At 36.6% G+C, this 12,736-nt stretch overlaps 1 protein-coding gene across 1 annotated transcript in view; it reads left to right on the forward strand.

Moving 5' to 3' along the window:
* The window catches only part of CA1 (carbonic anhydrase 1), a 53,457-nt gene extending 41,288 nt beyond the window's left edge, over window positions 1-12,169 (forward strand). Inside the window, exons 4-8 of the mRNA XM_062189519.1 lie at window positions 383-501; window positions 5,240-5,335; window positions 6,186-6,248; window positions 11,067-11,222; window positions 12,046-12,169. Coding sequence (XP_062045503.1) covers window positions 383-501; window positions 5,240-5,335; window positions 6,186-6,248; window positions 11,067-11,222; window positions 12,046-12,162 — 551 coding nt within the window. The 3' untranslated portion in view covers window positions 12,163-12,169. The remainder of the gene's footprint in view (window positions 1-382; window positions 502-5,239; window positions 5,336-6,185; window positions 6,249-11,066; window positions 11,223-12,045) is intronic.
* The last annotated feature ends 567 nt before the right edge of the window (window positions 12,170-12,736 follow it).

Genomic DNA, 12,736 nt, shown 5'->3' on the forward strand with positions numbered 1-12,736 from the left:
TGCCTATAGTCCTTATTGAAAGAAATAATGAATAAACTTGTGAATTAAAGGAGATATCAGTAAAAGTCTTACAATCATATAATTCACTCACCTTGAAGTATGGTGTCTTGGAGGTAGAAAATAGATGAAATTATGGCCCATATGCTGAAGATCATATACAACTTGTGGGATATCTTACCAGTGCCATTGTCAGGGATACATCATACATACTCCCAAGAATGTCATGATCATGGATGTGGAGGGATTAAAAAATTACATAAAAACTTCAATAATATTGTTTACTTTCATTTCTATTCAACGTCATTTAGTGTTGGCCTACATCAAATGCTGTGGTAAGCTGGTTTCTGATCGTAAGCCTAACAGAAGTTGCCTTTCCTTCCAGTGCTGAAAGGCGGCCCTCTTTCTGACAGCTACCGACTTTCTCAGTTCCATTTTCATTGGGGCAAGACAGATGACTATGGTTCTGAACACACAGTGGATGGAGTCAAATTCTCTGCAGAGGTAATGTAATTTAGTACATGAGAAATAATTACACTGAGAGTTATCCCAAGGGCAGCTCTCTTCTTACAAAAGATACCACCATAACAGCTTGAAAGAAATGAACATTCTGTTCTCTGTCAAGGAACACCCTGCCTCCATTAGAATGAAGAAAACCAGGATTTATCTATAGCATGAGTCATTTAGATGTGAATAATTGGATTCAAGTCAACATTTATTGAGTGTTATATGTGTTGTAGCAGGTGCTAGAAAGGAAGGAACAGATTTGTATACCCCAACCTTCAGAGAGCTTATAGCATATCTCACTCAGATAGGGGTGGGCATATGGCTTAGTGATCAAAATGCCCCATCTCATATCAGAGTGCCTGGATTTGATTACCAGCACTGGCTCTCTATTATAGCTTTCTGCCAGTTTCAATTCTTGGAGGCAGCAGGTGATGGCTCAAGTGATTGGGTCTCTGCCTCCCATGTAGGAGACCTGGACTGAGTTCCCAGCTCCTGGTTCTGGTCCTAGCTCAGCCTTAGCCATTGCAGGTATCTGCAGAGACAGAACCAGCAGCTCTCTCTCTCTCTCTCTCTCTCTCTCTCTCTCTCTCTCTTTCTCTCTCTCTCTCTCCCCTGCCTCTAAAGTAACTTAAAACCAATATAAAATTTTTAAAAATCACACACAGATACACTCTGATATTAGGGAGGAAATTTTCATGTGGTAAGCATCCACTAAACTTGGAACTGAACTGCTAACCCTAAGATTCACCATTCCAAGAATGCCTTAAAAACACTCACCTTGACATCATGTCCACTTTGGGGGGTGGCATTGATCTTGTTTACTTCTCTCACCACAAGTAGAAGATACCATCACTCCCTTTTTTATTTAAATGTTCATATTTGATACACCAGGAGTATGAGTGTAACCAGAGTGGAATGCTTTAATAAGACTCCAGGAGCTCAAGTTTAACTGCAGCAATGCTCACACAAAGTAGCATATGCTTAGATGAGAATGTGAAGGTCCCTGACTGCAACCATCTCCCTACAGCCTCTTGACTTACCCTCCCCTGGAAATGTGTGCTCCATTTCGAGACACTATTGTCTGTTTACACATAGAAAATATGGGCATGTGATCATCAAATTGTCAACAAAGGGTCTCAGAGATTAAAAGGGGAGAGATTTTGCTCTTTACTGTGTATGAACGAATTACATAATATACATTTACCCATATGTACAAGTTGATTTTTTAATTTTACTTTCACAAAATGAATAGTATAGAACATATAATTTTGCTCTTTTATTACTTACCATTATTATGGTCATTTCCCAAGTCAAAAGATTTAATTCTATCATAGTCTTTTAATGTCAGTATAGTATTTCCGTTGGATGGGTATGCCAGAATTTGTTTAACTGGTCCCTACTGGTGAATAATAACAATAACAATAACAATGACAATGTTTGCTTATTTTTGTTCCATTGGTGCTGGGGCTGGCATTCTGGCATAGTGAGTTAAACAGCTGCTTGTAATGGCAGCATCCCGTATGGGAGTGGCAGTTCAAATCCCTGCTTCTCTGCTTCAGATCCAGCTCCCTGCTACTATGTCTGGAAAAGCAGTAGAATATGGTCCAACGCCCTGGGCCCCTGCTACCAACATGGGAGACCTGGATGGAATTCCAGTCTCCTGATCTCCTGTCTTCAATCTGGGCTTTTGCCTTTACAAACAAAATATTTCTATGACTACATTTGTGCATATATCTTATTTATTTATTTTTTGACAGGCAGAGTGGACAGTAAGAGAGAGAGACAGAGAGGAAGGTCTTCCTTTGCCGTTGGTTCACCCTCCAATGGCTGCCAGATCTGAAGGCAGGAGCCAGGTGCTTATCCTGGTCTCCCATGGGGTGCAGGGCCCAAGCACTTGGGCCATCCTCCACTGCACTCCTTGGCCATAGCAGAGAGCTGGCCTAGAAGAGGGGCAACCAGGACAGAATCCGGTGCCCCAAGCGGGGCTAGAACCTGGTGTGCCAGCGCCGCTAGGCAGAGGATTAGCCTGTTGAGCCACGGCGCCAGCCCTTTGTGCATATATCTTAAACAAAAGTGGAAGAAATTATGTAGTACTGATTTTCATAAGAGAGATTGCTAGGTTAAAGTGTGTTTATTTTTTATTCTTAAAGAGGCTTTGGAGTATACAGATATACATAAATGTTTTATGTTGTATTGTACAGCTTATACCTTTCAACACTGCAGAAATCTATTACAAGTTTATCCCCATTCTTCTACCAAAATTTGAAGGTAGAGTAAAATCAAATGAGAAAGGACCAAAAATTAATATTATCTTTCTGGAAGAAAAATAGCTAGTGTCCAACTGACTTAAATCAATGATCCTGTCATCTAAATCTAGAAAAGTAGAAACAATGCAGGTTAGAGATTAGAGACACTAAACAATAAAATTCAACATGTGTTTCAATTCAATTCAACAAGCCTCCACAGGGCACCCATGACACACCAGGTTCAAGAGACAAGACAGCCTGGTGGTAAAGAATATTAGCTCATTAGCTGACTGCCACTTCTAGATGTACAACTTTGAGGAAATCATTTTGTCCCCCAACATCTCATCTATAGAGTCAAGTTAATATAATATTAGTATCTATCTCATATGGTTGTTGAGAGGATGAAATAAGGAAAGCCATATAAAGCACACTTAGGCCAATGCTTTTTGTGATGTAAGTACTTAGTAATGTTACTTACATTCAGTGGATGAATCACAAAGAAGCGCTCCTCAAGCAGGAGAGTATAGGCAAAATGACAGTGATTAAATAAGCACAGTAGTAAAGGACAGCCTCACTATTCTCAAGCACCATGGAAATACAGATGCAGCAGCAGTCAATTAAGGATAGGGACACAATCTAGAGTGGCACAGTCAGAAGAAATAACAATGAGATGACATTTCAACTGTGAAGTGCTGTCTCTTGGTATATTGTTTTAATGGTTCTTTTTCATTCAACAGATAATCATCAACCATCTACAATATGTCAAATACTGTTTTTAAAAGACTGGCTAGGGCCGGCACCGTGGCTCACTAGGCTAATCTTCCACCTGCAGCACTGGCACCCCGGGTTCTAGTCCCGGTCGGGGCGCCGGATTCTGTCCTGGTTGCCCCTCTACCAGTCCAGCTCTGTGCTGTGGCCCAGGAGTGCAGTGGAGGATGGCCCAAGTCCTTGGGCCCTGCACCCACATGGGAGACCAGGAGAAGCACCTGGCTCTTGGCTTCGGATCAGCGAGGTACGCTGGCCACAGCGCGCCAGCCGTATTGGCCATTGGGGGATGAACCAACAGAAAAGGAAGACCTTTCTCTCTCTCTCTCTCACTGTCCACTCTACCCATAAAAAAAAAAAAAAAAAAAAAAAGACTGGCTAACATTTGATAGGGGAAAGAAGTACTTTAGAAAAATAAAGGAAGGGGAAAAGGGAGAGAAAGAAATTAGATAAATAGTATGGAAAAAAATTATTTGATTTATGATGATCGCTTCATACTGGAGCACAAGAAAAGGACTTGTTGAGGCGTGACATCTGAATTCATCCTTAAAACAAGACAAGAGCCTACCTTTCAAAGATCATGGGCGAGGGGGATTCCTAGAGAAAATCAATAGTTAATGTAAAGACTTAAAATTACAAACAAGTGAGGAGGTAAAATCTGTGAGATGTGATGATAGAAAATAAGAAATTAATTATAACTGCCCCATTTTTTTTATTGAGAAATTACATGGGCTGTGTTATCTTTTCCTAAATAGGAGAAATAAAGAGGTTTGGCAAGGAAGAAATCAGGAGTTCTGTTTTGGACAAATTTAGTGTGAGATACCTATTTTTAAAAAAAGATTATTTATTTATTTATTTCAAAGTCCGAGTTACAGAGAATGTGAGGCAGATGCAGAGTGAAAGAGAGAGAGGTGTTCCATTTGCTGGTTCACTACCCAAATGGTTGCAATGACCAGGGCTGGCCCAGACCAAAGCCAGGAATCAGGAACTCCATCCAGATATCCCACAAGGGTTGCAGGGGCCCAAGTGCTTGGACCATCTTCAGCTGCTTTCTATGATGCATTAGCAGGGATCTGGATTAGAAGTGGAGCAGCCAGGACTCAAACCAGAGTTGATATGGGAATGCCAGTGCTGCAGGTGGTAGCTTTACCTGCTATGCCCCAAGATATCTATTAAACATCCATGTGAACATATCAATCAAATATCGAGACAACTTACATATAGGTACTCCGATGGACACGTCTAGAGTTCCACAGAGGGAAGAAGCATGAGGTAATGAGCTGAGAAGTATTTGGAAAGGAAATTGTGTGTGCATGAGAATGTGATCTTGGCCAAGACTCCAAGGTTTTCTAGGAATGTTTTTAGAACAAAGTGCCTCATGTGAGAGAAAGACTTTGATTTTTGTCCTAAAGCTAGTCGAATTTCCTAAGTTTTTTATGCCAAAGAAAGTTAATTTTTAAATGAGAAATGTTTAATAGTTAATAATATTATAGAAAAATAAATGATACTTTCTGGCTCCAGGACTTGCAGTTTACTTATCCTACCCAGAGCAGAGTTCACCCTTTCAGATCGAGAACATATCTCTCCCAAACCACTGTGTAAAAGTTCAGTTAATTTGAGTATCTCAAAGCTAACATTCATCTTCATATGGTAGAAAATTAACATAACTTATTTTTTATTTTTACACTGGCATAAATAATTAATTAACCACATACCATTTTTAGCTTCACTTTGTTCACTGGAATTCTGCAAAGTACCCCAACATTGCTGACTCTATTTCCAAGGCTGATGGCTTGGCGATTGTTGCTGTTTTTCTGAAGGTGAGCTACAGATTGTTACACAACTCTACTTTTTCTTACCAAATGAATCTCAACAGAGGATGACAAATACCAAAAGACATTTGGGTTTTCATTTTGGAAAATTTCATATTCCACCAATGACATAGTGAACAAGCAGTTCCCTAGTACTTTGCAGTTTTGTTTTCCCAGCTTCACGTGGTAGCAAAATAGGAAGAGCCTCACTTGAAAAAAGAAATTTCTATTCTTCAGATGTTCCAAATTCCTTATTCCTTTTCCTCTAAATTTCCTATCTGACAGATTTGGGAATTTACCAATTTACTATCTCATCAGGGAAAAATGTGAAGACCGTTTTTCCCATAAGTAAAAAAAAAAAATTGATTTTGTAAATGGCAGATGTTGGTCAAACCCTCTCTATTAGAGAACCTAAAAAGTTCTATAGGAAAATTATTATTAAATTGGGTAAGCTTGAATGAGTAAATTTTGGGATTATACTAATTCCAGCTAACTTTTATTGAGCTCTTATATTCTAGCAAAAATCACTAATTATAACTAATAGAGCAGATCAAAAGTGAGAGATTTAGGTTTTGCACCACAGTTTTGCTAAATTTCTAGACTTTATCTTAAATAACTTGGAATATTTTGTCTATAATTAAATTTGAACCAGACTTTTTGACTGTTGCTTTATCTGTGGTTGCACCTAATAAACAGTTTGTAGAGGATAAGAACCCACAAAGACACACCTAGCAAAATTTCCTCCCCTGAAGCAGAGAAAAAAAAAAACCTTATCTCTCATCATAATTGAAACTATTTTTAATTTAGCTAACCAATATTTGATTGCTAATAATATTAATTTCATATTTTTTATCTCTAGGTTGGTCAGGCCAACCCAAAGCTGCAGAAAGTTCTTGATGCACTGAGTGCAGTTAAAACTAAGGTAAGCAGTTAATTTAACAGGTAAATAAGTTAATTTAGATCATAGAGCAATAGTCTATAGAAATATTGAAACAGTTTTTAAAATTTTTCCAAATTGTTTATTTACACAAGGTTAAAAATTTCATATATACATATTTAAGAGCATAATGATACTTCCCATCCTACCCTTCCTCTCATGCTTCCCTACCTCTCTCTTTCCTTTCTTATTTTTTCTTCTAACTTTTACAATGACATACTTTCAGTTTATTTGATAATCGCAAGCTTAATCCTCTATTAAATAAAGAATTTAACAAGGAGCAAGTAGAAAAATCACTGTTCCTCAAGAGTATAGACAAGGGCTATAAATAACAATCAAATCTCAAAATGTCAATTTCACTCATACACATTACACTTTTTGTACTCTGTGTATTAATTGCCACAAATCAGGAAAACAAATCAGGATATTTGACTTTGGGGGACTGTCTTATTTCACTAAGCATGGATGGAAAATGGTTCTTGGAAATGACCCCAGAGCCACAGGCAATCAAAGCCAAAATTGACAGATGGCATTACATCAAATTGAGAAGCTTCTGTACTTCAAAAGAAACAATCAGCAAAGTGAAGAGAAAACCAACAGAATGGGAGAAATTATTTGCAAACTATACAACTGATAGATGATTAATAACCAGAATATATAAAAAGATCAAGAAATTCAACAACAACAAAACAATCTGGTTAAGACATAGGCAAAGGACTCAAACAGACATTTTTCAAAAGAGGAAATCCAAATGGCCAAGAAACACATGAAAAAAATGCTCAGGATTGCTAGGAAGGAAGGGAAAAGAGGAAGAGAGAAAAAAAGCATAATCATTTTTGAGAAGCAATAACACAGAAGAGCCCTTGTTTAGATTGTTGAGAAACAGTTCTCTTAGTTTTATTCCATTTTTTCTTTTTCTCTTTCTTTCTTTTTTTTCTTTCTCAGACTAAACAAGAGAGGGATGGGAGGGAAGGCAGGTAAGGTGGGAAGAATTACTATGTTCCTAATGTATTTATGAGATACATACAAAGAAAAAAATTTTGCTGGGAGATAGAGATATTGAAATAAACAATGAAGTCATTGCATTGCATATTTGATGTGGGGAGTAAGAAGGCTGAAGATTTAACAATCTGAAAATCAAGATACAACATACAGATTGGCAGCTTTTGAGGAAGATTAATGTTTTGGTTTTTGTTTGCATAGTTATTGTTTACCAGTTTGAGCAGAATAAATCCTGTAGAAAAACAGGATGTGTGTTCTGACATATCCATGTTTAGCATTTTTTTAACAGTAAATAATTAAACCACGGGTCAGAAAGCTGTCATTTGCTTTTACAGTATGGAGAAGCTATATTTTTATGAAAATTAAATATGGTTTGTGATGATTCTAGGAAAGATTAAACTTTAAGTAAGTGTATTAAATTTAGAAAGAAGGAAAAATGACAACTTAATAACATAAAAATACATATTAAAAGAAAACAACTAACAAAGATGAAAGCAAAAACTAATGAAATATAGAAAGAGATGACTTAAGCATAAGAAAAAATTTTATTAATGAAATGAAAAGTTGATTCTTTGGATGAACCAACAAAAAAGGCAGACATTTTGGCAACAAAATGGGAAATAGTTAAGACAAATTTTGGTTGCTTCTATAATTTTTTAAATTTATTTATATAAAAGAAGACGATTTCATGTATTTCACATACACAGTTTTTCGTTTTCCATTTTCAACTGGAGAGCAAAGACAGAGAGACCTCCCATCGTGATTCACTCTCAACTGCCCCAGAGTCAGGAACTCATTCTATGTCTCCAATATGAGTGCCAGGAACCCAGGTACTTGAGCCATCACCTGTTAGCTCTGCACATTAGCAGAAAATCAGAATTGGGAGCTAGGAAACAGCTAAAACAGGCAGTCCAGTATGAGAGATGGGTATCCCAGCTGGGCATCCCAACCACTGCACTGAATGTCTGACCCATAGAAGAAAGGTTTAAAAAAGAAAACTAACATTGTGACAACAAATTTGAAAATTTGGATAAAATGGATAGTTCTCTAAGAAAATTCAGATACAAGACTTAACTCAAAAGGAATCAGAAAATATAAATAATCTGAGAACCTAAAACTAAATGAATAGTCCAATTGTATTTATTAAGGAAAACTCAAAATATTGTTGACGTCCCTTGGGATTCCTGCATCCTCTATCAGAGTGCCTGGGTTTGAGTTCCATTTCCACTCCCAGTTTCAGCTCCCTGATAATTCACACCTTGGGAGGTAATGGTTGAGGACTCAAATAGTTGGGTCCCTGTCATTTACCTGAGGAAACCTAGATTAAGTTTCTTGGTTCCTGTCCAGCCCCAACCATTGCAGGTATTTGGAGAGCAAACCAGCAAATGAGTTCTCTTGCTCTCTCTCTCTCTCTCTCTCTCTCTCTCTCTCATTCTCTCTCTCCCTCTTGCTGCCTTTCAAGTAGATAAAATGAATATAAAATAATTTTTTAATTAATAAAAGAAAACTTGGATAAAACTGTTTTATGGGAAAGTGTTACTTCAAGAAATAACCATGCCAGAGTTAATTCACCTGGCCAGATGAGGAGACAGGCACAAAACTTCCCATCAGTTCGATAAAACCTACCATGAAAACTGGGTAAAATTAGCACATAAAATTGTAGTTTTTAAAATCCCAAAATTAATCATAACAAATCAAATTAAACAGTATAATAAGAGTAACTTTTTTAATTTTAATTTTTTTATTTAAGGAAGTTATTGATAGGTTTTCATCTGTTAATAGCATATGCATGATAATTACTACAACACAATTCTCAATTTTCATGCCAATGTGATATTACTACAAAGTGAACAGATTCAATGCAGTTCATAGAAACAATTCCAATAATATAATGATACCTCCTTCCTTCTTTTCTTCCTTATCTCCCTCCCTTCCTTCCTCTCTTCTTTTTATTAATTCTTTATAAATTTTTGATATAACATTTTTAATTTGCATTATAATCAAAGGCTTAATGCTCTACTAAATAGAATTCAATGAGTAGAGTAAAAATATCCTATTTCAGCAGAAATACAGGCAAGGGCTATAAACAATAATAACATTTCTGAATTAACAGTTTATCTCACAATTGCAAGGATGGCTCAAAATTAGAATATCTCTTTTTTAAAAAGATTAATTCTATTTATTTGAAAGGCAGAGTCATGGAAAGAGAGAGAGACAGAGAGATCTTGCAGCCACTGGTTCACTCTCTGAATGGCTGCAATGGCCAGGGCTGTGCCAGGCTGAAGCCAGGAGCCAAAGTTTTTTATGGGTCTCCCACGTGGGCTCAGGATGTCAAGCACTTGGGCTGTCCTCTGCTGCTTTCCTACGTATATTAGCAGGGAGCTGGATCGGAGGTGGAGCAGTTGGGACTTGAACTGGTGCCCATATGGGATGACAGAGCCACAGGCAGGGGCTTTATCTGCTATGCCACAACACCGGCCCCCTGGAATACCTCTTAATATAGTTCATTATATTAGCAAGTTAAAGATGAAAATCCGGGACCAGTGTTGTGGCATAGTGGGTAAAAGCTGCCGCCTGCAGTGCCAGCATCCCAAGTCCTGGCTTCTCCACTTCCAATACAGCTCTCTGCTATGGCCTGGGAAAGCAGTAAAAGATGGCCCAAGTGTTTGAGCTCCTGCACCCACTTGGGAAACCCAGAAGAAACTCCTGGCTCCTGGCTTTGAATAGTCTCAGCTCCAGCCATTGTGGCCATTTGGGGACTGAATCAGGGGATGAAAGACCTCTCTCTCTCTCTCTCTCTCTCTCTGTCTCATTCTTTCTCTCTCTCGGCCTCAGCCTCTCTGTAACTCTGCTTTTCAAATAAATAAATAAATCTTTTTTAAAAAAAAAGATGAAAAACCATAGTATCAACTTGTTAGATAGTTAAAAATTATTTCTTAAAGATCAATGCCAATTCCTTAAGATAAAACAAAATGAAGATAAAGATAACTCTAAAAGTTTCTTGAATTTGATAAAGAATATCCCTTGAATCACATCACACTTAATAGTGAAACACTTGAAATCTTTCCATTTTAAACAGGAGCAAGACTAAGAGGCCAACTGTCTCCATCACGATTGGACATATTTAATGAAGGTCCCAATCAATGCAATAAAATAATGAAATAAATAAAATGAGATATTAGAACAAAGACTGGAAAAGCAAAGACAAAACCATCATTATGTTCAGATGATATGATAATTGGCAAATGCTTGGCAAATTTAAAACAATCAGCAAAAAAACAGAATCAATAAAAATATCTGGTAGGCTGCATAAAAGTTTAACATATAAATATCAGTTTATTTCCTTTATATCAGTAATAATCATTCAGAAAAGATAATGAGAATAAATAAAATAAGACTAAAACATAAACAATATGGTTGCCAAATAGTATTTTTGCCTTATTACTGAATTTGCCATCATTCTTAAAGAAACAAGAAATGTTTTATACTGGAAGTTAAACAAGTGTCAAAGAATAAAGGCCCTAATTTTTTTGAATTGTTGTTGATCTTCAGCCAAGTGAAGAAGGAAGGCTTTTTTGGTTAAAATTTCCATGTAGTCCTTTTTTTCTTTTCCCTTCCATTGTTTTTATTGAGTATAGCCTCAAAACACAGCAGTCATGAAATGCTATATGGTAGAAAAAGATAATTAAATTTTAACTCAAATTCTAAATAACATAAAAAGATAGCATAACATGTACGCTATATCTTGGTATAGTGTTTGATATTATGATATAATGACATGCACTTCTCTTTTTCTTTCAGGGCAAAAAAGCCTCATTCACAAACTTTGACCCTTCCACTCTGCTTCCCCCATCCCTGGATTACTGGACCTACTCTGGCTCTCTGACTCATCCCCCTCTTCACGAGAGTGTGACCTGGCTCATCTGTAAGGACAGCATCAGCATCAGCTCAGAGCAGGTAGCGTATCACAGGTGAACGAACGAAACTTGAGAGTAGAGGAGTTCTACATCAACAAAAGGAGATAAATATTTCAATAATATTTTCCTAATTAAAAAATGATTTGCATGTGATATGGGTGTATTATATTATCAGAAAGAGTACATTTATAATACTGTTCTGACTTTACACAGAAAAAAATAGATTCAGCACTCCCACTATTCTTTCCTGCAATATAAGGAAAAATCTAATATTGTTAGATCGTTTCTGAAAAGTTTCTAAAACAAAGGAAAAACTGTCAGTGGAATTTCAAATTCCATTAAGGATGTGATGAATTGTAACTCTCTCAATGGGCATCCTTTGAAAACTGGCAAAATTTTCCTTTTTTTTTTTTTTTGGAACTTGCAATTTTAATCATCTTACAAAATATCTCAATTATTTTTATAATGATGATCATAATAATTATCTTTTATTGAGCAACTACTCTTATTAGAGACTTGCTTATATTTTTGTGAGTCAATGCTCATGACAAGCCTAGGAGAAAAACATTGTAACCCACCGTTAAGTAACATTATCAAACACATGCTAGTGCCAAGCATCATTCTAGGTACTTGACATGTGTTGACCCTTTTAATCTTCATAATAACCCAATGAAATAAGTACCATCATCAACAATTTAAGTAAAATAACTACTACAAAGGAGAGTGAAGGATTTGGGGTTTCCTTCCTTCCTACTTCAATCCTCAGCTCAGTTTTATACCTACCAGTGCATTAATAGTGCAGGAAATAGAGAAATTTGTGTAACATTAACATTGTCTAATTATTTAAATATTCCGCCTTCCAGTTGGCACAATTCCGCAGTCTTCTATCAAATGCTGAAGGTGAGGCTGCTGTCCCCATACTGCACAACAACCGACCACCGCAGCCTCTGAAGGGCAGAACTGTGAAAGCTTCATTCTGATGGGTGCAAGAGGAGCCTATCCCCTTAGGAAAGCAGCCTTGCCACCAACATGATCCAGTACAATAACTGCTTTTAAGAAATAGGCTCATTTCCATTTAATCTGTAAGACCAAAATCTTTAGTTTTAGTTCTTGATGTTAACTAAAAATAGTATTCTGTAAGCTACAAATAGCAATCTGCGAGCCTAAATTTATGCTTAAAGTTTATTTTCTGGAGCTCTTTAAAATTGTAACCAAGTGATTTGTTTCCTATTCAGTTTCATTGCACAAATAAACTGATTTAGCTCTTAATTCTTATCTATTGTGAGCTCTTTGTCAAAACCATTAAATCTGTACTTCATTTACAGTTGAAAATCTTAAGTATCTTACTTGAAAGACTAATTTTGCCTCAACTGAAATAACCTAAGAGCAGCATGAAATGAAATATTGAGAAATTCAATTCCTTGCTTTTGACAATTTTCAAAATTCAATTTCTTGCTAAACTGGTGACTGGGTTTAATATTATTATGCTGACCCAACATTACTATCACTTGTATTCTAGTGAGAAAAATGAACTTTTTTTTAGAGATTTGTTTA

The sequence above is a fragment of the Lepus europaeus genome, chromosome 4 (genome assembly GCF_033115175.1).
Source record: "Lepus europaeus isolate LE1 chromosome 4, mLepTim1.pri, whole genome shotgun sequence".
NCBI classification, from domain to species: domain Eukaryota; kingdom Metazoa; phylum Chordata; class Mammalia; order Lagomorpha; family Leporidae; genus Lepus; species Lepus europaeus.